Source organism: Lygodium microphyllum, chromosome 1 (genome assembly GCF_053477565.2).
Source record: "Lygodium microphyllum isolate KBCC chromosome 1, Lygodium_microphyllum_v1.1.10, whole genome shotgun sequence".
Lineage (NCBI taxonomy): Eukaryota > Viridiplantae > Streptophyta > Polypodiopsida > Schizaeales > Lygodiaceae > Lygodium > Lygodium microphyllum.
The window spans coordinates 1,471,771-1,498,482 of NC_141135.1; the positions used below are offsets into that span (position 1 = coordinate 1,471,771).

At 40.2% G+C, this 26,712-nt stretch overlaps 1 protein-coding gene across 1 annotated transcript; it reads right to left on the minus strand.

Moving 5' to 3' along the window:
- Nucleotides 1-9,840: 9,840 nt before the first annotated feature.
- LOC148040768 (uncharacterized) lies at nt 9,841-11,554 on the minus strand. Its single transcript, XM_087686734.1, has 2 exons — nt 10,744-11,554; nt 9,841-10,559 (listed from the first exon to the last, which is right to left on the minus strand). Exons 1-2 carry the CDS (start codon nt 11,037-11,039, stop codon nt 9,941-9,943), a joined length of 915 nt encoding a protein of 304 aa, XP_087542860.1. The 5' UTR covers nt 11,040-11,554; the 3' UTR covers nt 9,841-9,940.
- Between the last annotated feature and the right edge of the window lie 15,158 nt (nt 11,555-26,712).

Genomic DNA, 26,712 nt, shown 5'->3' on the forward strand with positions numbered 1-26,712 from the left:
GAGGATGAAGCTGTGTTTTTTTGCAGTGACAGAATTTTTTGCAGTGTTCTGTAATGGCGTCTGATTCTCTTTCACAGATTGTCACTGAAAAGCTTGACAAGAACAACTTCCAAGCATGGAAGTTTAGAATGACGAATTTCCTTATGGGAAAAGGATATTGGGAATTTGTTGCAGGAAATGAAGAAGAACCAATTCTTCCTGATGTTCCCAATCAACAGCAAATGCAGGCATTTAAAGCATGGCATGAGAGAGCCAGGAAAGTTATGTATTGGCTGTCTATCAGCATTTCAGACTCTATAATTGTGCATATTCAAGATGCAAGTACGCCAAAGGAGGCATGGGATACTTTGTCAAAAATGTATAGCACAAATACGCAAGCCAGAAAAATGCAGCTCAAGCAAGAGTTGCATAATGTGCAAAGAGAAAGTATGAGCATCAATGACTACCACATGAAGGTGAAGAAGATTGCAGATGCATTTGCTTCCATTGGGTCGCCAGTGGAAGATGATGATTTAGTTTCTGTGACCTTGAATGGTCTAGGAAAGGATTATGCATAGTTTCGGACATCCATTTCAGTTCGTGAAAGATTTTCTGATTTTGAGGAGTTGATTGCTCTTCTAATTTTTGAGGAGCAAAGAAATGGTGGTGCATCTTCTTCAGGAGGAACTTCAAAAGAAACTGTCTTCTACTCAAATGCTGGAAGAGGTAGAGGCAGAGGTAGAGGAGGCCGATTTGGAGGCCGTGGTAGAAATCAGAATATGCAGCAGACTCAAGAAAACCAGTCCTATGGAGGAGGACGTGGTAACTCTAGAGGCAGGGGGAGCCAAAGAGGTCGTGGTGGATGGCAAAGAGGCCAAAATGCAAACAGTAATATTGAATGCTACTACTATGGTAAAATGGGTCATATGGCTAAAGACTGCTATAAAAAACAGAATGACATCATGAATGGAAAACTGCAACAAGGAAATTATGCATCTTCTAGTAGACAAGGTGATGACAGAAATGAGCATTTGTTTATGGTGCAGCACATGAACAATTCTGTGACAAGTGCAGAAGAAAGCAACGATGTGTGGTATGTTGACTCAGGTGCATCAAACCACATGACAGGTCATGCAGAATGGATGGAGGATGCAAGGAAAATGGAAAACCCAGGATTTGTGGAGACTGGTGATGATACTGCACATCCTATTGTGCAGATTGGAAAAATTCCTTTGTCTATGCAGGATGGGAAAAAGAAATACATGTCCGATGTATTTCATATCCCGAACCTCACCAAGAATCTGGTTTCTGTTGGTCAAATGGTTGAGCAGGACTTGCAGGTCAGATTTGATCCTCATGGATGCTTTGTTGAGGATATGAAAAATAAAGGTCGCTTGATAGCAAAAGGAAAGAAGACAGGCAGAATGTTTACGTTGGATGCAGACATGTCGGAATTGAGTGCAGCAATGTTTGCACATGGGACCGGTGTAGTTGCAGATATTGATATCTGGCATAAACGCATTGATCATGTTAATATACAGTGACTTAAATCAATGCAGGCCCAAAATATTGTTGCAGGATTGCCAAAATTCAAGGTTGCAGAAATGCATAAGGTATGTGAAGCCTGTCAGTTTGGAAAAAAGGCAAGGAAACCATTTCCTAGACATGTTCAAGAAAGTAAAAAGCCATTGGAATTAATCCACTCTGATGTGTGGACTACTAAAGCTGCATCTCTTGGAGGTTGTCATTATTTTGTCACTTTTATTGATGACTATAGCAAAAAATTTGGGTGTATTTTATGAAAAAGAAAAGTGAAGTTTTTGGGCATTTCAAAACTCTTAAAGCAATGGTTGAAAAAGAAACGGGCCTGCAAATAAAATGCCTAAGGTCAGATGGAGAGAGAGAGTACCTCTCAAATGAGTTTGCAAGGTTCCTGCAGGAGCATGGCATAAAGCAACAATATTCATGCAGTCATACCCCACAACAAAATGGAATTGCAAAAAGGAAAAACAGGCATATTGGAGAGGTATCTCGTGCCATGCTCAACGAAAAAGACTTGCCAGATTTTTACTGGGCTGAAGCAGTTGCTATGGCAGTCTATATAATGAACAAGACTTCCACAGCAACAATACATGGGATGACTCCAGAGGAGAGGTATACTGGTAGGAAACCAGATATTTCTCATTTGAAAATTTTTGGTTGCATTGCCTATGTTCATGTGCCACATGAGTTGAGATCCAAGTTGGATCCAAAAGCTGAGAAGTGCATCTTTATTGGTTACTCTTTGCAGTAGAAAGGGTATAGATGCTATAACCCTTCTACTCGTAAGTTTACAGTGAGCAGAGATGTTTTTTTTAATGAGATGAGTAGCTGGTATAAACCAATAAATCTGATTGATGATGTAGATACACAAAATGGTAATGCTGCACAGAATTCACAGCAGCAGTCACAAAATATTAGTGGACCTGGAGCGTCCTCTAGCAGTGGTTCACATTCTTCGCCATGGACAGGCAAATTGAGATCAGGAGAATCTTCTCAAAGCAATGTAGATAGTGGTATACAGGTATCACGAAAAGGAAAAGAGAAGGTAGATCAACCCATGGTTGATGTGAATACAGGTCACTCTTATGTGGATGGTGAATCCAGTGGCTCAGAACAGAGAATTGATAATGAGTTGGGTATTCATTCTATTGTTACACCTGGAGTAAGGAAGACTAGGGATGTTTTGAGAGCACCTGGGAGTGAACTTACTTTGCACAGGTCTACCAGAACTAGGTATCCTGTGGATAGGCTGAAATATGATGGCTTTACAGCCATTCACTATGCATATATGGTCAAAGTGATACAGGAACCAGAACCCACTTCTTTTGAGCAAGCCATGGGAAAAGAAAAATGAGAGAAAGCCATGGATGAAGAAATGGATGCCTTGGAAGCAAATGCTACATGGAAATTGGTACCTTTGCCTAAAGGTAAGAATTCAATTGGCTGTAAGTGGGTTTATAAGGTGAAGCACAATGCAGATGGTTCTATGAACAGATACAACGCAAGATTAGTAGTCAAGGGATATGCACAAACATATGGCATTGACTATGAAGAAACATTCAGTCCGGTTGCAAGGATGGCAACCGTAAGAGCAGTCATTGCTATGGCTACATCAAAGGAATGGTCTTTACATCAGATGGATGTAAAGAATGCCTTCTTGCATGGTGATTTGCAAGAAGAGGTCTATATGGAGCAGCCACGAGGTTATGTGCATGCTGTTCATCCTGAGTTTGTTTGCAGGTTCAAGAAAGCCTTGTATGGCTTGAAGCAAGCATCTAGAGCATGGTCTGACAAGATAGGACAATATCTTGTCACTATTGGTTTTCAGATTTCCAAGGCAGATTTCTCACTTTATGTGAGAAAAATAGAGAAAGGTATTATGCTACTTATCATTTATGTTGATGATTTGATTATGACAGGTGACAGTGATGAAGATATCCTTCATGTGAAAATGCTATTGAAGCAGAAATTTGAGATGAAGGATTTAGGAGAGCTGCGTTATTTCTTGGGCATTGAGGTGATTAGATCACCAAGTGGGATATGGCTCTTGCAGAGGCAGTATGGATTGGACATGCTGTCCAAATATGGGATGACAGGCTGTAAGCCTATTTCAGTTCCTTTGGAGCAGAATGTGAAGCTGAGCGCAGATGCAGGTGAGCTTCTGGAAGACCCTATTATATACAGACGCATAGTAGGAAGCTTGATTTATATGACTATTACCAGGTCAGATTTGAGCTATGCTGTTGGATTGGTAAGTCAGTTTATGCAGGCTTCAAGGAAACCGCATTTGGATGCGGCTAGATGCATACTCAAGTATGTGAAGTCCACATTGCAATATGGACTATTTTATGAGACTGGGGTTCAGATACAACTGCATGGATACACTAATGCTGATTGGGCTGGTAGTATTTCTGATAGACGATCTACCAATGGATATGTGTTCTCTTTTGGGAGTGCTGCAGTCACTTGGAGCAGCAAGAAACAGCCTACAATTGCCTTGTCGAGCACAGGGGCTGAGTACAGGGGTGCAGCAATGGCTGCATGTGAGGTAGCTTGGTTGCATAAGCTACTTTATGATATGCATCAGCCTACAGATGGGCCAGTTGTCATTTATTGTGACAACATGAGTAGTATATACTTGGTAAATAACCCAGTCTATCATGCTAGAACAAAGCACATTGAGGTGCATTATCACTATGTGTGAGAGAGGGTTTTAGTAGGTCTTATTGATCTAGTTTATGTCAGCACAGAGGATCAGGTAGCTGACATATTCACGAAGGCATTGGGCATAGAGAAGCTACGCAAGTTCAGAGACCTGCTTGGTGTGCACGAATTGGGATTGAGCTCGAGGGGGAGTGTTGAGATATCGAGCTCCACTCGTGATACGCCAGGGTGACCGTTGTGTATTTATGTCACCGACTTGTCAGTTGCAGACGCGGTTGGTACACCGCCCATGAATAATAGCTACGTGATAGCTATCCTTATCTACTCTAGTTCGTGGCTCAGTTAGTATGCCACCTTAGTTAGTTGAGTTTGGTTTGAGACCCATATATAGGGTTCTTCTATTTCTTTGTACTAGAGTTCTTTTGGCTTACACAACTAAGAAGAGAAAAATTGTTTTCAGCCTCCACCTCTGTGTGTATTCTCCCATTGTGCAAGCAAGAAAGCTACAAGTGAGACTCCTTCCTTCTCTCCCACAATTGTGACAATAGCCACAAGACTTATCTGGAGGAGGACTTTGTAAGTTTTTATTTTGTTTAGCTTGCTTATTTTTTTGCCATATCCCTTGTACTGACAATCGTGTTTCTAACAATTGTACTTTTTTTTCTTTTGTAGAACTCCATTACAAACCGCGATCCCACTGGCCTATAAGAGACTCAATATGCAGAGACACGATCTCACTGTATTGATTGATCGATTGTATAGATGCGACGGCCCAATAAGTCACTCATCTTTCTTGTACGTAGTTACTAAATTTAATTAAAATACATTATTATATGGTGGACCGATGTGTAGTGGTTTTTTTCTTGCAGAGTTTGTTCGATGCTCCTTTGCGGCGAGATGAGGTTTCGGATGGCGAGGATCTATAGCTCGCCCTTGGATCCGTGGAGCACACGTCGTCTTCTTTTTTGGTCATGTGATTTATGTAGGCATTTTCTATGACTATGTTATTATCAGTCTTTGCATCTTGCCATGATTATACTGTCGCTTTCATTACACAATCTTATATTTATTTTATGTATCAGTCTTATGGATTCAAGCACACTTTGCCTTCATTTTGACGAGCATTGTACACTTTACTGTAACTCTTTTGTATGGCCCAAATAAAGGACATAGTTTCATGTTAACCGTCACTATTAGCATCGCAATTTACTACATGCATCGCTGTTAGCATCGCAATTAGCATCGAAAATCGTCGTTATATGTGTCGCTATCAACGTCGCATAATAGCGATGCAAATAGTGACGATGATAGTGACTGTTCTATGGCGTTGCTTATACCGACATTTTTTGCGACGACATGAAAAAACTCTATTATAAACATTTTCATCACTTTGAACGTCAGTATGAGGCATGTATCTTGTAGTAATTCCTAAAAGAGAATTCATAAATATTACCTCTCTTGCGAAAATGTCAATATAGATTAGGCTCCAGTGCTCTTTGGGGAACCAAAACACTAGTGAGAAAAAAACCCTAAAGACAAATCATCAAGAGATAGAATGTTGAAGGGATGTAGCTTTCAACATATGAAAAAAACATATGATGGTTTGTGATACTATTAAAGTGCTTTTAAAAATTTGTAATATTTAGAGTAGATTTTAAAAACAAATCTGCAGAGAGAAGTGGATCAGCAACAAATATACTCTTAGCAATATCATTGCTAAGAGAAGCAATGTATGACCTAATACAAAGTAAAGATTGAATAAGAGAATGAATGCAATGTAAGGACCCTTGAAAAAATTCAATATAAATAAAGAGAAGTAAAAGACCTTACCTCAAACATTACAAAACTAATGAATCTGTTAGTTGACAATCCTTTTTTTCGAATAGGGCCTTATCTTCAGGGATATGCTGATGTACTCTTCTTTTTCAAGATTAATAGAAACAATTACAACCATTTGGCTGTACACTTTGCCCTCATGAGATACCAAAAGGACACATCAGCTACGTGCATATGTTATGGTGGCCAATATACAAGAGTCATGGGATACACTGACTCTGATTATACAAGACATGCAAAGGAAGTCCACCTCTAGCTATGCCTTCACCTTTACTAGAGGTACAATTTCTTGGAAGTCTAGGATGTAGAAATGCATGGCTCTCTCTAGTACCGAGGTTGACTATGTTGTAGCTACCAGTGAGGCTTACAAGGAGGCTCTCTCGTTAGGGCCATCTAGTGGACCTTGGTATTACTAATGTGATCCCTACACTGCATTCGGATTCTATGAGTGTTATCTAGTTAACTAAGAATCTAGTCTTCCATGTGAAGACGAAACACATTGAGGTGCATTACCACTTTATCAAAGAGATCATTGAGGATAGGTCTATTGACATTGTTAAGACCAAAATCTTGTAGATTTTCTTACAAAAAGTCTCTCAGTAGAGTGTTTTTCCTTGGAAAGTTGATGGGAGTTAGATGAGATGACATCTTTTCTCATCCTATTGTACTTATGTACATTTGTACCTCATCACTTTTTTCTTATTGCTTTCTCACTAGGGGCACATTCACCTTTAAGTGAGAGGTTATTGGAGGTAAAGGTGCATGTGCCTAGCCACCTGTATATTACTATACTGATAGCACCGGCACACTTGTATGTTACAGGTAGCGAATACCCATCTCTGCCACTTTATTTTTTATTCTTTTAGGCTGACTCTCTCATAAATAAAACAAGTGAAATAAAATAAAGAAAAATAAAAGTGTAATGATAAATAATTCACATTATTCCATGCAATAAAAACTCAATCATCCTATCATGTAAACTCTAATCAATCCAAAAACACAATACTCTCCCTTCTCACCCTCTAGAGCCTTCACATCCAAGGTAGGAGCATGAGGATAGGTATGAGAGAGCATTCAAGAGAAAAGGTCGATGCTTCACCGTTGGTTCCTCACTCTCATACACATACACACACACACACACACACACACACTCTCTCTCTCTCTCTCTCTCTCTCTCTCTCTCTCTCTCTCTCTCTCTCTCTCTCTCTCTCTCTCTCTCTCTCTCTCTCTCTCTCTCAATTCTATGTTTCTATATTATGTGCTACTAAATTTATTTATAAATTGCATGGAAGGGAGCCCGACCCTCATTTATAACAGTTAAGTTCTTTTCCAATGCCTAATAATAATGTCAAATTTTTTTGAGACCTTTATGTTTTTTTTTCTCTCTTCAAACCTTCATTTCTTCAACAGATTAATACTTCATATTGTAGAAGGGATTGGCGTGTAAAAATGCAAAATTACTTGAGAATGTGGTATAGTTAATAGTGAAAAGGTGGATTTGGTATGCCAATTGAATCAATATATAAAGATTTACAAGTTATATCTACATCATGTGTCCATGTTAGGAATGTGTTTTCTAAGGGGAGTAAGCTTGTTCTTCTATTATAATCATGCAAAAATAATCATAGCTAGGAAGATTCCAAGCAAGGATAAACAACTCCCTGATACCTATTATGCATTCTAGCACATAGTTGAACTAAATGTAAAGTGTGACATCATACTATATTCCTAAGCTCAACTTATGTGAAGATCTCTCATAAGTTTCCATTTTTGTGTCCATCACAACTTTTCTATCTTTCAATGCATGAAAATAGTGGAGTTGTTCTACATGACATGATAGTACAAGACAATAAATAGTTCATGCAACAAGATAAGATTAGAATTAAAGTACTGCTAAAATTTCTTTGCAAATTATGTAACAATACAAGCATGTGCATAACCATGGCATGGTAAAAAATAAAGAAAACATTGGAAGAAACTTTAAAAGTGCACAAAACACATAGAAGAATTTAGATATGTACATGATCAAATAGATAGTTTACTAAAGAATACATTATTGGTACATACAAAGAGAGTATAAAGATAGAAGTTCTATTGCAGATAGTATTGTACTACATAATTGAATATCTTGTTTACTATATGCTTAAATTAACTTTTATGTTAATTAGTTGTCATTATTAATTGCAAACAATATATATTAAGTATTTAAATCAGTTTTAGCTTCAAGATAGTCTTCTTTTTCCACTACATTATTCAAATACATAAATGATCTAAATCTAGTTTTCTCTATCTTTCATTATATTACACACACATTGTTTATGGCTATTTATGAGTGATTTAAGATAATTTTAACTTATGCATTAAAAAATTAGGTCTATTTATCCTTGGTTTTAAGGTTTTCTTTTTCATATCAATTTATAAGCTTACTTTGTAGCACTTAAATTAGTTTTGAACTTTATTATAGCTCTATTTTGGCAATTTGAGCCCAAGAAAGATATTTTACATTTAAGCCCATCTTTACGTGAGAATAAGCTTTCTTTTGCCCTTAGAAGAGAAAATATATGGTGTCCTTCCAGTTTGAGGGCTATTTTTTTAAATAATGCATTGGTAGAATGATATTATCAATATCAAGAAAAAAAAAGGGCAAGGAGGGAGCCGGTGGGGGGGGGGGGGAGGGGAGGGGGAGAATGATATATACAAAGCCTATAGTTAGGCCAGTTTCAAGACAACACTCCTACATCCTTGACAAGGCTCTGTAGAATACTCTAAAGGCCTTATCTTTGGTGTGGTAGCCTTTAAGCGCTACTAAGACTTCTTGCTTTAGCCTAGCCCATTGTACATTAAGGCCTAAAGTGTCCCTATGTTCTACCAAAGATTTTCTCATTTCTCATTCTCCACATCACCTCGAGAGTCACGCCTTTAAGCGCTACTAAGACTTCTCGCTTTAGCCTAGCCCATTGTACATTAAGGCCTAAAGTGTTCCTATGTTCTACCAAAGATTTTCTCATTTCTCATTCTCCACATCACCTGGAGAGTCACCGCTCTAGCTACATTCCACATTTTCATCATCTGGTCTTCAAGTTTGAGGGCTGTTCCTAACACTATGAGAAATTGATGAAGAATGTTGTACATTCAAGCCCATCTTTACATGATGATAAGCTTACTTTTGCCATCTTTGCATCATGATAAGCTTATTTTTCCCCTTGGCAAAGAAAAGGTATGGTGTCCTTCAAAATTGGGGGCTGTTCGTGAATCCTAATAATGCGAGGAATTGACATCGACATATACAATGGTTTTTCTCGCACATGGGCAAAATGATCTACACACCACTTTATATAATAAAAAGCTTTGACACGACATGCCTGGAGTCTCGAATGCTGAGTTAATGTGCCCCATTTTACCGACACCACCGTAATGGAAAATTAATGGAGCTCCTAAACTCTAGTATAACAAATTACAATGTGGATGGTGACGTCGCAACTCGAAATTAAATACAATTCCCAACATTCGCGTCAAGAGAACTGCTGAGATATTTTTAAAGATCGTGCAGGCGCCGGTACATAAAAAATAAGAAATCAAATTTCCAACCGCTGACATGTTAAATTAACGTGAAACAGCCTACACGCCTAGCAACTATTCAAATCTCCACTTAAAATCTGGGATCTGCTTCTTGTAGACCCTTACAAGTTACCGTATGAAAAAGCAATCACAAAGCTAATCAACGTCTCAAACGTGAATATGTTTCGTGAGTTAATGCAAATCTCATATATATATATATAATAGAGAGAGAGAGAGGTGAGTGACGTGGGAAAGCCCCATCATGTCAGGGAAAGTAGATCAACGAAAAACCAAGTCTGTGTATAATGTTCAGTAACTGTACATTATGTGCAGGGATTGCTATCCCGGATGCGGCCTTCTGCTAATATACATCTGAAACTAGCTTGTAGCGACGCGCTGCCTTCTTGTTAGTTGCTGCAGCATAACTATACTGAGAATTGCTTGTTTCAATGGGAGCCTCATGATGATTGGCTGCCGGGCGCTGCTGCAGGAGCTCCACATTCCTGGAGGCAGCCATACCATCCCTAGTGTTACGTGAACCTGCACATGATTGGTGACGATCATCATGCAGAGCGCTATCTTTACAGTGGTGCCTTGCAACAGCACAATCCCCTTCAACATTTTCTTTTGCAGTTAAGACTGATGTTGCAGCTTCTGTAAGTTGCCTTGATTTGCAAAATGTTGGTTCCTGTAATACCTTGTTGGTGTCGTGGGACTCCTGATTGCGGGTACTCCTTGTGGTGGTGGTATGTGTGTGCTCCTCGATATCAATCCTACTTAACTTACATGGAGGATCAGTAGGAGATGATAAGCTTTTGATCAATGTAAGAGGCGCGATCACCTCTGATGCAGCCGTGGTCTTTATTCCCTTGATCATGACGTTGCTTGTACCTGTATACACATGAGATTTATAGTCGGTGTCACACCAGTTGCAAATGCCAGCGTACGATCTCTTCCTGGGGTACCAGTTGCTACAGTACCTGTTAACCAATAAGAAATAATACTGTTATGTATAAACATGGTGACTCATTGTGCATTGACATAATATGCAGAATGCGAAGTCCAGAGTATTATGGAAACGCGGTTGTGGAATACACTATCAGTCATAATCCACACCAAAGAAGCAAGATCAAATCCAAGATGAGGGCTTATCAAGACTTATACGTGTGCTGGTATCTAAGGGAACATTTTCTACAGCGGAAGAGCTCCTTCTTCAGGCCTACGTCTCCGCACATGCTGCACTCATACGGTTTCGCGGCAGTAGAGTCCGCAGAGGAGTGCGGGTAACTGCTGTGGTACTGTTGGTTGGTTGGGGTGTTCTGACGTGGAGTTTGGGAAGAAGAAGAAGAATTAGGAGTGAGGATGTGGCGCTGGTGACGTAGCTGCAGCCGCGAGCTGAGGACATGAACTAGTTTGGGAGGGCGAGGGGAAGGTGGTTTGGGGCTGCTGGCGTCCTCCATATTGGCCTGACACAGCACAGACAGAACGCACAGTCAGAGAGAGCGAGAGACCGAGAGAGCGATAGAACTGTGTGCGCGCGCGCGCGGGTGCAAGTCACGAGAGAGAGGTAAAGAGAGTATCGTGTGTAATTATAGCTGAGAATGAGATGAGAAGGTGAGCTAGTAGGCTCTCTCTAGAGTCTAGAGTCTAGCAATCTAGGAATCTAGGATGAGGGAGAGGAGGCAGATTTTTGGGTGAGAGAGGTCTGCCAGGTGTCGCGCAAGGCAGCCATCCTTTTTGCGAGCGGGCTGGCAGCTGTCGCGATGTCCGGTGTTTTAGCTGCAACCATTTTTCTGTGACACTCATTGTACATGTACAAAAGAAGCGATTTATTAATATTATTGTTGTCATTGGTGGATTCGTAGCAGGAGATTAAAAAAACTTCCGAGCGGCTGAGCCGTCCTCGCGACTTGAGGACCGAGGCTTTCGTGCTCCGGAGTCTGGAGTCTGAGAGATGTTCCGTAGACTGTACTGCGGTATTTACGTTGATCCTGGGTCGTCGCCTCTCTCTCTCTCTCTCTCTCTCTCTCTCTCTCTCTCTCTCTTAGGTGTAAAGAGCTCTCACTTCTATATTCCGCAGTACTACCTCCTATCAGTACCACACTCCAGTCTACGACTCTACCTCATCGACAAAACTTTGTTCATGTATGCCCTCAGGCTCCCTGGACCCCGGGTCCTCGACTGAGATCAAGGCGAGACTCAAGTCCTCCCGCGAGGCGGCGAGAGTCGAGAGTCGAGACTCCAATATTTTCCTGGAGATTTACAACACAATTAGATGTGCCTGATAGGCTTCGTTGTGTGTGCAACGTGAGTAACCACACGCTGCTTCCCATCTCTTTGCCCGACAAGCATCATTGGCTTCGCATATCTTTCCTGCCGCCTGCCAAGATATGCTCCTCAGCCTTGAGAAATTAGAGACCGACTACGACTTTTATAACGAAACTGCAAGGAATGGAAGGCCTGCATTTACGCAAGGACCTGAGTCCACGGTCCACCACCGCCTTTTCTTCGTGAGGAGAAGAAACGAACTGTTGCAAAAAGCGGGAGCGGGCTGTCTCCCGTTGTGACAAGGTCCCTTTCACGCGAGGTCTTGCGTGACATCCCCTAGTCGTGAGACAGAAATGAAATGATATATGAACGTCTAGAGAGTGTGTGTGTGTGTACGAGAGAGAGAGAGAGGGGGATCGATGGATGGAGAGGGAGAGAGTGTGTGTCACTGAGTGAGAATATATATATATATATATATATATATATAGAGAGAGAGAGAGAGAGAGAGAGAGAGAATGTGTGTTTGTGTATATAAGATTGAGTGAGAGAGTGCGAGAGAAACATGAAAGAGAGTTGGAGAGAGTAGTTTCAATAGAGAGAGAGAGGGACTTAGAGAGAGATTTTGTAGTAGAGAAAGAGGGGGGAGAGAGAGAGTATCTAAGAGAAAAAAGAAAGAGAGAAGAAGATTGAGGAGTAAGACACTATTAGAATAATGAAAATAGAGTGGATGGGGAGCTGTTAGCAAATTACTAAGCTCATGAGTGTGTGTGTAAATGCATGGTGGGCTAGGCACATCCTTTCTATGTATCTCTTTTTGGATGCCAATTTTCTTGGGTCAAAGTCTAAATGTGTTGGTCTATTTTATCTAATTAGATTTGATTTTCTAGGCTCTAGATAATTGGCTAACTTGATTCTCATGCATATTCAGCTCTACTCTAATGCATTTCTAAAGAGTTTAATACAATTGTTATGTCTTGTAAGACCAATATAGAGATATGGGACAAGTTGCAATACTATATGAGATTCCATTTACTATGTATTTAGTTGCAACTTGCCCTCTATATGGATACATTCATTAGATGAACTTTGAACCTAAATATCACATAAGCAAGCAAGAAGCAGAGAAGAAGAGAAGAAGAAGAGATCACTTTTGCCACACACCAAGAAATGAGCTCTTATTTCACTTTTTAGGTTTATATACAAAACCCTAAATCCCTTGGGCACCCGTCCCCTTCTTTTAGATGACCGACCATCTTGGTAAGGCCCTCTTTCCCTATTCCCTTCTAGTTGCCTTGTCCCTTTATCCATGTCCCTTTAGACTTTACAACTTAAACAAGGGGAGGGAGCCTCGCGCTCTTATAAAATGAATTGCATTGCACCCCGCACATTGCTTGTGAGAGCCCTCGAAAGTTCACATTCATCCTTGAGAGAGCATCCTTGATCCTTGAGAGGATCTCCTTTATCCTTAACAGGACGTCCTTCATCCTTTTATCCTTGAGAGAGCCTTGCTAGAATATTTAGTGGTCTCCCATATTTTTTCTGAGCTTGCCATCTCCTTCACTTTTCCTGCTGGGCAGAATGAGTTTTTTCATTCACTTTTTGACTCGGGCTTACTTGGTCTTTCTCTGCTTCTTTTTGGCTATGTGGTCTGCGTCCGTGACATGTCTTGTAACATTTCCTTAGTCTTTCTTTACTTCTTTTTAGTTGCGTGATCCATGTTCGTGACATGTCTTGTAACATTACCCCCCTCCTAGATGAGTGTAGGTTTGAATTGAGGAAGATTTGGTGATTTGATAGGCGATAGTGTGTGTCGATGATGATGGGGCCTCTAAAGTTGGTGGCTTGCATTGTTTGGAGTTACTTCTAAAGAAACGAAGGTGCATTGCCTAGGGGTGTGTCTATCTTACCATGTGGTCCCTTGTACTCGTGCTAGTTGAACTGGGAGCTGGTTCAGTACGGTTGGGTGTTGCCCTACACTTAAGAACCCAGTTCTTGTCTAAGGGGGTGCAATGAGTGTGGCTTAGGGAGACAGGTGTAACCATAGGCGAGGGTGGTCTTTCTAGGTATGTCCTGCCCTTGATGTGCCCTATGCTCAATGTGGGGAATCAAAATAGACTAGGGGGTTAGGGAGGATGGAGCTCGCCGATTGAAGCCACTAGACATTCCTAACTTGAGGACCCTTGGTGCAGTGACTCTGGTCTATATGTAGTGAGATGATGCGGTTGCTTCTCGGGGGGTTCACTAAATATATATTCTCTATATAACGTACGTTCATGGCCTATTTAGAAATATCCTAATCTATGAATTTTTTTTAAATAATACACAACCCTTTTCTATTCAATCTGTAAGTAGCCCCTTTATATACACTACAATAAGCAGCAGTTATAAACGTGCTTGGTACATGCGCATAGTCGGGCGCGTTTAACTGTGCGTATATAAGCGCATGTATATAGACACAATTCGTGCTGTATATACACGCGCTTTCAGATGTGCGCATAGAAGCGCACTAAAATTTTAAAAAATTTTGAAAAATATTGTTGGTGTGTAATTCTTTTCAAAGTAGTCCCTTCTTGCATTTCTTTTGGGTGTTTTTTTACAGGTGCACGACACAAAGAGAGGAGAAAGGAAGAGGCAAAGAAGAAAGGGTAAAGAGCGGAGAAAGCAAGAGGCAAAGAAAAAGGAGAGGGAGGAGAAGGAGTTTGTAGCCCTGTCACCACCCATCACAACACCGATTCAAGGTAAGTCATTCTTCTTGTCTCTCTCGCTCACTCACTCTCACTCACTCACTCACTCTCTCTCTCTCTCCCTTCCTCGCTCCCTCCCTCTCTCTCTCTTTCTCTCTCTATCTTTGCTTTGAGTTGTATTTTGCTACCTTCTTAGCTTTTGGTATGTTTGTTGCGACGAGGAGAACATCCAAAGAGCAAGGAGATGGAGGAGAAGAAGGAGTTTGTAGTTGTGCCACTGCCCATCACAACAAATATTCAAGGTGAGTCATTCTTCTCTTCTCTCTCTCTCTCTCTCATTACTCCGAGTTGTATTTTGGTTCCTTCTTAGCTTTGGGTATGTTAGTTGTTGCTTGCTTTTCCTAGTTTTATTTTGTGCTTCATTGCTAATTCGCGTCTACAAGCGCGTCTGATATATAGAGTAGACGCGCTCGTAGACGTGCAAGTGTTGAAGATCCATAAAACCTCCTAGGTTTTTTTGAGTTTTGTGGATCTGGTGCGTGTAAGAGTGTGTCTGATCCACAGAGTAGACATGCCTGTAGATGCGCTCGCGTTAAACAACCACACCTCCTTTGAGGTTTTTTTGAGTTTTGTGGACCTGGCGCGTGTAGGAGTGCGTCTAGCGTGTAGTGTACACGCACTGATAGACACGCAACTTTGTTGTGCAAAATATGCACACACACACACATACACACACACACACACATACACAGAGACAGACAGACAGACAGACAGACAAACATATAGAGAGACAAACAGACAGACATGTAGATAGAAATACTCACTATAATGCAATGGCACCTTAAGTGTAATGGATCCTTGCAACGGATCCTAGCTTATTAAATCACTTTTTTTTTGTTGTATTAGCTACCTTGTAAAATTACTTATCTCTCACACTGGTACTACATGATCTTGGCGATGGACTTTTACGAGAAGGGGCTCATCATAGATAAGGTATGTTTTGTTATTGCATGAGAAGTATGGCTAATATTCTTGAGTAATGTTCTTGTGTTTTCCCCAAACACACAAAATTTGATGGGGGGGAGAAAAGCCAGAGAGCATGTGGTTGCATGTGCTCTTTGGTTTTTTTTTTCATATACTATTTTGCACGTCTATATTTGCGTCTAATTTGTAGGTGAAATCGCATCTATGTGCGCATGTATATGCGCATCTATAAGTGCGTCTATAGAAGCATCTATATTCGGGTGTATATGCGCATCTATATGTGCGTGTATTTTTCACTATAAGCGCACTTGTAGACGCGAAGTTTTAGACGTGCTAGTAGACACGATAATAAACGTGCCCGACATTTTTAAACACAATTCAAATATTGCATCTAGAAGCGCGTCTATGGAGCCTTTTTGTTGTAGTGATGACACCCTTATGTATGTAAAAAATGTATAAAAATGGTATTTAAAATACCCCTTATTTTGAACTCACGTTATACGTACATATATTCATGAGTGACCCCCCCGAGGGTTGCTTTCCCTTGTGATTTCCTTCTAGTGGTCTCTTATTCTTTTCCTTTTCTCTTTTTTTTGGATAAATATAAATAGACGAAGATCTATCCCTCATCATTAGAGATATGAGAGAGAGAGGTTAGGGGCTTAAGAGATTTGTTAAAGACTCTTTAGCTTTGCATGTATCCTTTGAGATTCATTCGTGTGTGGAGAGGAGTGGTGGAAAGAAATGGATGATTGCAGTAAGTGAAGTGGCTATCATTTATATATTCTAAGAGGGCTAAGCAAAAAGAGGGAATGAGTGTAGCTCGCATAATTAATCTAGTCATAACGCAGCAATCTATGCCATTTGGATCAAAAAAGAGTGGTGGTAGGTTGTACTCCTGTGATGTAGGCTTTTGCTTTAATAGTACTCTAAGTAATCTAAGGTCATTACATGTAATTAGGAAGGTTGGGTCTGGGCACGAAGTGAATTCGTTGAGGAAGTGGACTATGGATTCGTGTAGATCTTATAGCGTAAAAGTGAGGGCTTCTTTAGGATTTGTGGCATTGACATTGTATATTTTAGGGAAGTCATATCGAGAGTTGTTGTTGGGATTGTAAAACACATCTACCCTTCTTGGATATAGCATGAAAGTGGGCATTAGAAGAAATATGGACTCTCTGTTTTGCCCCTTAAGGGGTTTCTCTCACCTCTCTCTCGCTAAAAAGAGATTCCAAAATAATATTATAATAAGAGATATTCTATGATCAAGCACTACAAGGGTACACACATATAGCAACGTTTTTTTTTCGGCGTCGCTATTTATGTCGCTAATCCTCGAAATGTTTTAAGTCAAAAAATGCGTTGGTATCAGCGTCGTTATTTGCGTCGCTAAAAACATCGCTATTAGCGTCGCTATTTAGCGATGTAAATAGCTTCCCGCACTAGTCTCCTCTCCTCTTCAAGGTCTGCTATGATATCCTTGAACGTCCTATTGTGGTGGTCCATTCAGGCTTGTAGATTGTAATTGGCGACTAGCTACTAGATTTCTATCAAAAAACCGCCTAGGTCCAACTCTTCATCATGTCTATGGTTAGTGCGTGACTTTGCTATGTTCGTGGTCTCATGCTCCACCAAGTTTCCAATAAGATTGATCAAGTTGGGTAGATCTACTCCTCCAATGGTGTTGGTCTATGTTTGGGGTTCTCGATCACCCAACTACGTTTGAGGATCTTATTCTACTAATGGATTCATTCTGATTGTTAGGTCTGAGTCAGTTTCCTATTATTTACAAACAGTCCTCAACTTATCATCACTCAATGTGTGTGTGTGTGTGTGTATGCGTGCGCTCTTCCATGCACCATGCGAAATCAGGCTTTTAACTTTTCTTAAGTGCACTTAAGTGTTGGAAAACAATGTACAAAGTGATAATTGTAACTCTCGCACTCTTGTCTACTGATGCCAGGAGGCATATTCCACGGTGGATTCTGTGAGGTTTTACGGTGGATTCCGTAAACTTAGATGACCGGGGCTCATACGCAAAGAGGATTCTTTGTGCGAGAAGTTGATGGGGACGCCTGTCCTTTTCGGGCGTTTCATTAATTTAGTGTGTACATGGGTGATTCCATAGCGGGTGATTCTGCAAAATGCATATTAAATTAATAAACGTTTATGAGTTTAGAGTGCGCACTCGTAATAAATTAAGGTTAGGATTTATTTCTAACCAGTTGATTTATTTATGTAGCTGAAGACTGCTAGGTATTCACTTTTGTCGGTTTAATTGTGTTATTTTACTAACGATTGTGAATGCTTCAGTTGATGTGTAGAGATAGCAGCAGTGGCGGAGGAAAGCATTGGAGTCTAGTGGGTTTTTCGACTATATTTTGATAGGCGCCACGCCTATATTTTGATTATGTCTATAGAGACATCGATTATTTATTATTATTTTGTATGCGCTTATGCACCTGGATATGTTATTTTTATTTGGACATTGAGATCGGGCGTGCCAGACACTATGGGCACCGTCCATTAGCTTTATTTTCTTATTTTTGGTAGAAAGCAAACTCAAAAGCTAAAAGCTTGTCATATTTTTGTAATTGGGCTATTTTTGAGCATAAAGATTGGAAATATACATTAAATACATGCTTTGTGAAGCGCTCACACAAGGCATGGGGGAGATTCAACCCAATTTGTCTCTTGTCTCATGTCGTGCTTGCTTTTACATTGTTTTTTGTGCTAAAAAGTAGAGTACTTTGTTCTTGGGGACCTTTGGGAATTCACTACGTGAGCTACCTGCGTCCGATCTGCGCACCAGTGGTATCAGAGCGGAGCAGAGATCAAGGGCTTCCAATCGCTACCAATCTCGAGCGAAGGCGGAGCTCCAGGAACAAACGGCCTCTACAGTCAATCTCGTCGCGAACCGTCGATACAGGCAGACTTCTGGCGATCAAGAACCCCTATTTCCACTGTCAGATCGCGAAGGACCACTCTCTGTCGGCGGAGGACCACTCATCAATTCTCTTCATCAAGTCGTGATAAACAGTAAGAAGCCATATCTCTATCTTCAAAAAAGCTTAGTGTAAAAGCTTAAGACAAAGCTTGAGAAGCTTTAGAAGCTTCTAATCATCAAATCGATTAGCAAGAAGAGGTCCGGGAAAATCCGCGTGAAGAAAAACGGCCCCCCCCCCTCACGATCAGAAAACGGCGCCTTCTTTTTCTTCTTAAGCTTATTAAGCTTAAGCTTAATAAATTAAGCTTAAGTCATCAAGCTACTCTCAAGTCAGACAAGGCAGAGAAGTCTGTAAACTCCGGGTCCTGCGCATCAGAAGTCAAGTTTCGCAAGTCGACACTAATCAAGTCCTGCAAGTCCTGCAAATCGGCTAAGTCCAGCAAGTCAACAACCCTGCAAGTCTGTTAAGTCTGCAACTCTACAAGTCAGACTAAATCAGAACTGACTAACGCTCGAAACTCCTAGAAGACTTGTTCGTTTGCAAAAACTCAGAACTGGAAAGTTGTTCGCAGCAAGCTGTTTTACCTATCTACAAGTTCGTTGAAGTACTTTCAGCAAACGGAGACAGAAATATTTCAGAATTTCTGAAAATTGAAGAAGAAAATACCCAAAAAATACATAGCCTTGTAACCCCAAATTTGAGCTACGCTCATCCCGCTAATTGATTTTGAGTGAGAAAGGTTTGTTGAGTTTTACAGGAAGACTACCCCACATATGGATGATCCTATGGCTGAAGACGATCTACCCGAGCCTACCATGGAACAAAAGCTGGATCTTATCATGCTGCAATTGGACGAAGAGCGAAGAGCTAGGCAAGCCTTGCAAGCGCAATTGACAAAGCTACAAGGAGCGTCCACTGATAAAGAAGAACCTCAAGCTGAAGATCTGATTCACCGTACCATCGACGCCACTCTTGAAGCACAAACCATTCGCAAGGAATCCAAGATAAGTAAACGAAGTTTCAAGTTTCGTACTTTCAATGGCATAAGAGAAGGAAAGACTGTTTTATCATTCATTAGCCAGTTTGATGACTATTTCCATGAGGAAACTTATCCTGAGAAAGATAAAATCAAGTGTGTTACTAATCATCTGATAGATAGAGCATCACTTTGGTGGACTGTTGTCCGCAAGAGCATAGAATGTCCTGCTACATGGGAAGATTTCAAGAAGAAGTTCATGCAAAATTTCCTACCACCGCAATTTCATGAGAAGGCTATCAAGCAATGGGATTTACTGCAACAACGCGACCGTGAGCCTATTCCACAGCATACAGAGCGTTTTTGGAATGCACTCCTACAGTTACGCATGCTTGAAGACGTACCAGAGACGACACATAAGCGGAAGTATATGTCTGGACTTCTTGGACATTACTACGCTGAGGTGAACATGTTCAAGCCTGCTACCCTTGAAGATGCTATCTCCTTAGCTCACGACACTGAAGATAAGTTACGCGGAAGAGATCGACGACCACAGCCATTCCAAGCAAACGGTAATTATGGATCTAAACAATCCAATTCCAATTTCAGAAGGTTTAACCCAGGTCGTTTTTCATCACCATCTTTCCGCAAGAATTGGCCTAAACCACCTGCATTACCATCCACTGTCAATCCAAATCCTAAGCCTATTCCACAAGCAAATCCAAATATACCCAGACTCCCAGCCATTGCAAATAATGTGACCAAAGCCAAGCCCATCGTATGCTACAAGTGTCACCAGCCAGGCCATCTCGCAGCAAATTGTCATTCAAAGAAGCCATTAGCACATATCAACTACCTTGGAGCTATGGACGAAGACGAGCATGAGGATATGCCGGATTTCACTGAAGAAGAAGATGATCCTACTACTACTTCCGACACTTTACCAGGTATGCCTACTTTACATTCATTATTGACTATGAAATGTATGGTACATGGAAAAGAAAGAATTATATTGCATGATGACGGTAGTACCCATGACTTTATTTCAGCAAAATTGGTAAAGGAATTGAAATTGCATACTGTACCTACGCACTATCGCATAAAAGCTGCATTTTTAGGCACTAGGTACAATGGCACACAAGAAGTTCAAGATTTAGAAATTCAAATTGGTCCATATATTGAAAGAAGAAATTTCTTAGTTGTCCCATTACAGTCTAGCGACATTATTCTAGGAATGCCATGGAGACACCAACATAATCCCAATATAGATTATTCCACACACACAATGAATATTAATTTTCAAGGAAAATCTATTACATTATTTGGTATGCATGCATCTCATATGTTTCCACTGCTTTCGCATACTCAAGCAAAACGTGCACTACGCAAGAATACTAAATCATATCTCATTTGGGTGAATGAATTGCACGCAAAGGAAAATCATATGTACCCTAGACATAAGGAATTTCTTGCATATTTTAAGGATTGTTTTGCAGAAGACCTACCACCAGGTTTACCTCCATCACGTCCAGAAGACCATAAGATTGACCTAATACCTGGCACACAACCACCTTGCAAAGCCCCATATAGCCACAATCAAATAGAGCAAAAAGAAATCCAGAGTCAAGTAGAAGAATTACTAAATAGAGGCTTAATTCGACCTAGTAGTTCTCCATTCGGTGCACCTGTGCTCTTAGTCAAGAAAAAGAATAATACTTATCGGATGTGTATTGACTACCGAGCATTAAACAAGATCACTGTAAAGAATAGGTATCCTATACCTAGAGTTGATGACCTTATGGACAAACTGCAAGGATCTTCTATATTTAGTAAAATTGACCTTAAGTCTGGATATCATCAGGTGAGGTTAGATAGATCCGACATATTTAAGACTGCATTCAGGACACAGTTTGGCCATTACGAATTCTTAGTTATGCCATTTGGATTAACTAATGCACCTGCCACTTTCAGTAGAATGATGAACCGTATTTTTCTAAAATATCAGTATTGTGTGATTGTTTTCTTTGATGATATTTTAGTATTCAGTCAAAGTGAAAAAGAGCATTATGAGTATTTATCATTAGTTTTTCAATTACTGAAAGAAAATCAATTGTTTGCAAATCCTGACAAGAGTGAATTCTTTAAGACAGAAATAGAATATCTAGGTCATATTGTATCAAAAGAAGGAATAAAAGTTGATCCTAAGAAAATTGACGCAATATTGCATTGGCCTATTCCTAAAAATGTACATGAATTACGCTCATTCCTTGGTCTTGCTAGTTTCTATAGGAAGTTTGTACGTAATTTCTCATTACTTGCTTTACCACTGACCAAACTTCTTAAGAAAGGCATTGTTTATCAATGGACTGAAAACCAGCAGAAATCCTTTGATTTACTTAAACGTGCATTGACCAATGCCCCTGTTCTATAATTGCCTGACTTTAATAGACCATTATTTCTAGTTGTGACCGATGCTAGCGGATCAGGAATAGGAGCCGTGCTTATGCAAGACAACCATCCAATAGCATATTCTAGTTCTAAACTGAAACCCTCTGAGCTTAAATATTCCACTTATGACAAGGAACTCTTAGCAGTTGTCCAAGCATTAAAACAATGGAAGCATTATTTAATGGGTTCAGAATTCATGATAAAGACCGACCAGCAAAGCATTAGACATCTACTTAGCCAACCCCAAATTTCTGACCGTCATATCAAATGGGCTTCATTCATTCAAAGTTTCCATCCTCTCATTCAATACCAACCTGGAAAAGAAAATGTAGTTGCTGATGCATTGAGTAGAAGACCTGGAATTCACAACATTTCTATCATATCTTTTGATTCTTTAATTGCTATGAAAGACACATATCACCAGGATATTACTTTTCATTCTGATTGGCAAAAATTAGTTCAAAATAATTTCATTCATGTTGATTCATTGTCATATAATGATGGATTCATGTTCTTTGAAAAGAGACTGTGTGTTACTATTCCATTCCGATCTTTTGTTTTAAATGAAATTCATTGTCCCCCATATCAAGGTCATAGAGGTATCATTTCTACATTACGCATGTTAACTGAAGATTTTTATTGGCCGCATATGGATGCAGATGTGTCTAATTTTGTTTCTGAATGTTTGATTTGTCAAAGAATAAAAAGACATCATGGTAAACAGTATGGGTTATTAATGCCTTTATCTATTCCATCTAAACCTTGGGAACATATATCTATGGATTTCATTACTGGCTTACCAAATACTAAATCTAACCATGACATGATTTGGACAATTGTAGATAGATTTAGTAAGCAAGCATATTTCATTGCATGTAAGAAAACTTTAACAGCATCACAAGCAGCACAGTTATTTTTTAAAACTGTTTTTACTAACCATGGATTGCCGAAAGTGATTATTTCAGATAGAGATTCTAGATTTTGTAATAATTTCTGGATTACACTGTTTGCAAATCTAGGCACAAAGATTGATTTTTCATCTGCATTTCATCCAGAAACAAATGGACAAACAGAAGCCACAAATAGCACTCTTTTAGATCTTTTACGTGCATACACTATCTCTAAACCTCAAACATGGGATACTCATTTGCATTTATTACAGTTTGCTTACAATAATACACCGCACACATCTACAAAGAAAGCACCTTTTGAAGTTATTTATGGATATAGATTATCTACACCTGTAGCATCTTTGTCTAATAGAATACAAAGTGCCGATGATATTGCTGTTATGCATAACACTATTTTTGATGAAGTAAAGGATATGATTGCTAAAGCCCAACAATCATATACCAAACAAGCCAACAAGAAAAGACAAGCCATGAATTTCAAAGTTGATGATTATGTTTGGCTTAGAATAGAAAAGCGTAGACTGCAAAGTGTAGATAGACATCCAGTTGTCAAATTAGCCCCTAGATTCTACGGACCATTTAGAATCATTCATAAGATTAATGACAATGCATTCAAGTTAGAATTGCCATCTCATTGGAAAATTCATAATACCTTTCATATTAGTTTATTGAGACCATTTAGAGGACAATTACCTATCCACCCTGTCTATGAAAACCCACCTTTACTAGAAGAAGAGACTGAAATACTTGAACCAGAAGCCATTTTCCTATTTTTGGTAGAAAGCAAACTCAAAAGCTAAAAGCTTGTCATATTTTTGTAATTGGGCTATTTTTGAGCATAAAGATTGGAAATATACATTAAATACATGCTTTGTGAAGCGCTCACACAAGGCATGGGGGAGATTCAACCCAATTTGTCTCTTGTCTCATGTCGTGCTTGCTTTTACATTGTTTTTTGTGCTAAAAAGTAGAGTACTTTGTTCTTGGGGACCTTTGGGAATTCACTACGTGAGCTACCTGCGTCCGATCTGCGCACCATCTACATACTTGGCCTAATAGGGCTCTAGGCTCGATTTGTGGCTACTTTCTCTGGTCTCTACATTTTGTGCCACGTTGTTAAGCTTGCTTAGGGTCAGATGGGGTCTATTGGTTAGCCTACATCTCTAAGTGTGTCTAATACGTTGATGTGATTTTCTAGGGTTAGTTTTTCCTGTAAGGCTTGCACTTAATTCTTCTGTTGCAAGTTGTACTCTGTGTTATTCCAAACGCACTAAAATTGTCAATTCTGAGTTGTCAAAATCTGGCTCAATTCTGTAGAGTCTGATTCTGTAGTGTTCGATTCCAAGAATCAGACGTTCAATTTGATAGATGCGTGATTCTAAAATGTCCAATTTTGAGTGATCCAATTATGGGATGTCTAATTCTCAAAATTGGATAGGATGGGTTGGTCCGATTTGAGTGTGTCCAATTGCCAAAATCAGATAGGGTGGGTCTAGAGTCTAATTTTTGAAATCGGACAAGGTCACGTCCAAGTGTCCACAATCGAATGTGTTGAGATGGCAAGCTTAATACATGCGGACATTGATGATATACCACCTAGCTAGATGAGTCCTCATGTCTACACTTAGCACGTTGGTGGTCATTATGATACTCACATGGCCACGAACTTATCACTTATTATATTTAGTTTGTTACACTTACCTATAGCTGGCAAAGATATAGCGTAAGTTGATTGGTGTAGTTTGTTATGCACTGTTTGACTTAGTAGGCCACTTTCCTTTACATTGTGCCTTACCTATACTTTGTGTACATTGTATAGTGTGTGGAACAAGAAGAAGAAATTAGCAAGAAATTTTTTTTGCCTCTATTTGTCTTTTTGTGTTATTGAGTGAGCTTCCTCTTGTGTATACAGTGTTTGTTTGATGCAGCAGCTCAAGCAAGTTCCCCCACCACGCGATTCTTGACATGGTATCAGAGCCGCGCCATTGAGAGAGGCAAATTTTGAAGGCTGAAGTGAAGGAAAAGAAGCAAGGTTTGAGCAAGCAAGCAATGGGTAAGAAGCTCTCTCATTCTTCCACTCTTTCTCTTGGATACTGTTGTGGAGGCACTACAAACAAGGTAGAGTGAACATCTCAGATTGCTGTGAGATTTGGTGTGTGAGAAGAGCACTGTGTATTCTGTAGATTGGCCCTTCAGAGCTTTTCCACAGTTTTTTTGGGCATTTGAGGCTGTTTTTCAAGCCCCGTTTTAGAGCCGCAAGGTTGTAGTTAGTAGTTTCAAGGTACACTATGATTTCAGTTGTATTAACCGAAAGTGGGTGCAAAGATTACAGATTTCAAATCTATAATTTTTGAGGTGTTTTCTAGGAAGAAAACAAAAGGTTTATGTGCAAACAAGTTGCAAATCACATGTACTATTGAGCAATTAGTGAAAAAGGTTGCTTGGTGTATTACTGTGTGCACTTGTTGTGAAAGGCTGCAGAAGACTACCTTGCTGTGTCGTATCCTTTTTTGTGATAATGGCAGAGAATAGTGGAAATCTCATTATTGAAAAGCTCGACAAGAACAACTACCCTTCATGGAAGTTCCGTGTGACGAAATTCCTCATTGAAAAGGGCCTTTATGAGTTTGTTTCAGGTGAAGAAAAGGAGCTAGAGCTAGGTAACTGTAGATGAATTAAAGGCATGGAAAGAGTGGAATGCAAAAGACAAAAAGGTAATGTACTGGCTATCTGCAGTAATTGATAATACTATGCTGGGACATATCAGGAATGCAGAAACTTTACATGCAGCTTGGATAATTTTTGAGAACATGTTTTCAATAAATACAAAGGCACAAAAGATTCAACTTAAGAAAGAGTTGAATACATTGAAGAAAGGAAAATGTATGTCAATGAGTATGTGTTGAAGGTGAGGAGCATTGCAGATGAAATATTTCTGTTAGAAAATATTACTAGCTGCGTGAGACTCATGCAAATGACAATGCCGGCATTGAAGATACGGACGGTGCGATCTTTATGTTGTACACAACATGACCCTCCATTGGCAAAAATCGAGACCAAGGTTTAAAAAAACTTGCATATTTACATGTGAGCCTCCTTTTGGGAGGAGGTCAAGAGGATAATTGATAGATTTATGGCAAAAAAAATTTTTACCTTCCCCCAGTCGAAGCATGGTTGAGGGAAGGGGATGGGCTGAATTTGAGAAGCTATGGAGGTGGAAGGGGGGTATAGCCATGCAAGGCAACATGTGGGAGGGAGCCCTTACCCCCCCTCTTCTTATAAATACCCCCCCCCCCCCCCCCTCTAAGGGGTGAAGAAGGAGAGTCATGAAGCGGTTAGAGAGAAGGGAAGCTGAGAAAATTTGTCGTGAGGAAGGACAGGCCGCCATCGTGAGAGAAGGGAGATTGTGCCAGACCGTGTGGACGTGTGTTGCTGCTGAAGATCGACAGGGTGGGAGACTGGTGGTCGCCGCCGTTCATGCCGTTAGTGCTGGAGTACGCCACCAGCTCCGCCTACCACTACGCCACGGCCTGTCGTTGCTGACGCCACCTTCAACAAATTGGCCTTCTACTCACCCACGTGGTCTTCTTCAGGCCCCCAGAAGCTTCTTGGGAAGCTTCTAAGGGGGCTCTCCAACCACCCCTTCCTATGGGAATCCCCACTTAAGTTCATATCACTCCCGAGTTTCTTTAAAACCCCTTTTTCATTGCATCCTTACACAAGGGGTTTTTACCCCCGGGAATTTAAGCCTTCCCCCTTGCAACCCTCAAAATCCATTTACCCGGTTGTAAACCCTTTTTGTGGAATCACTTAAAGCCACACTAGCTAGTTTTAAACCCCCTTTTCCCGTTGAATCTCCTTAAGTCCACTTTACCCCCGGCTTCCTTTTAAACCCCTTCCCACACAAGCCCTTT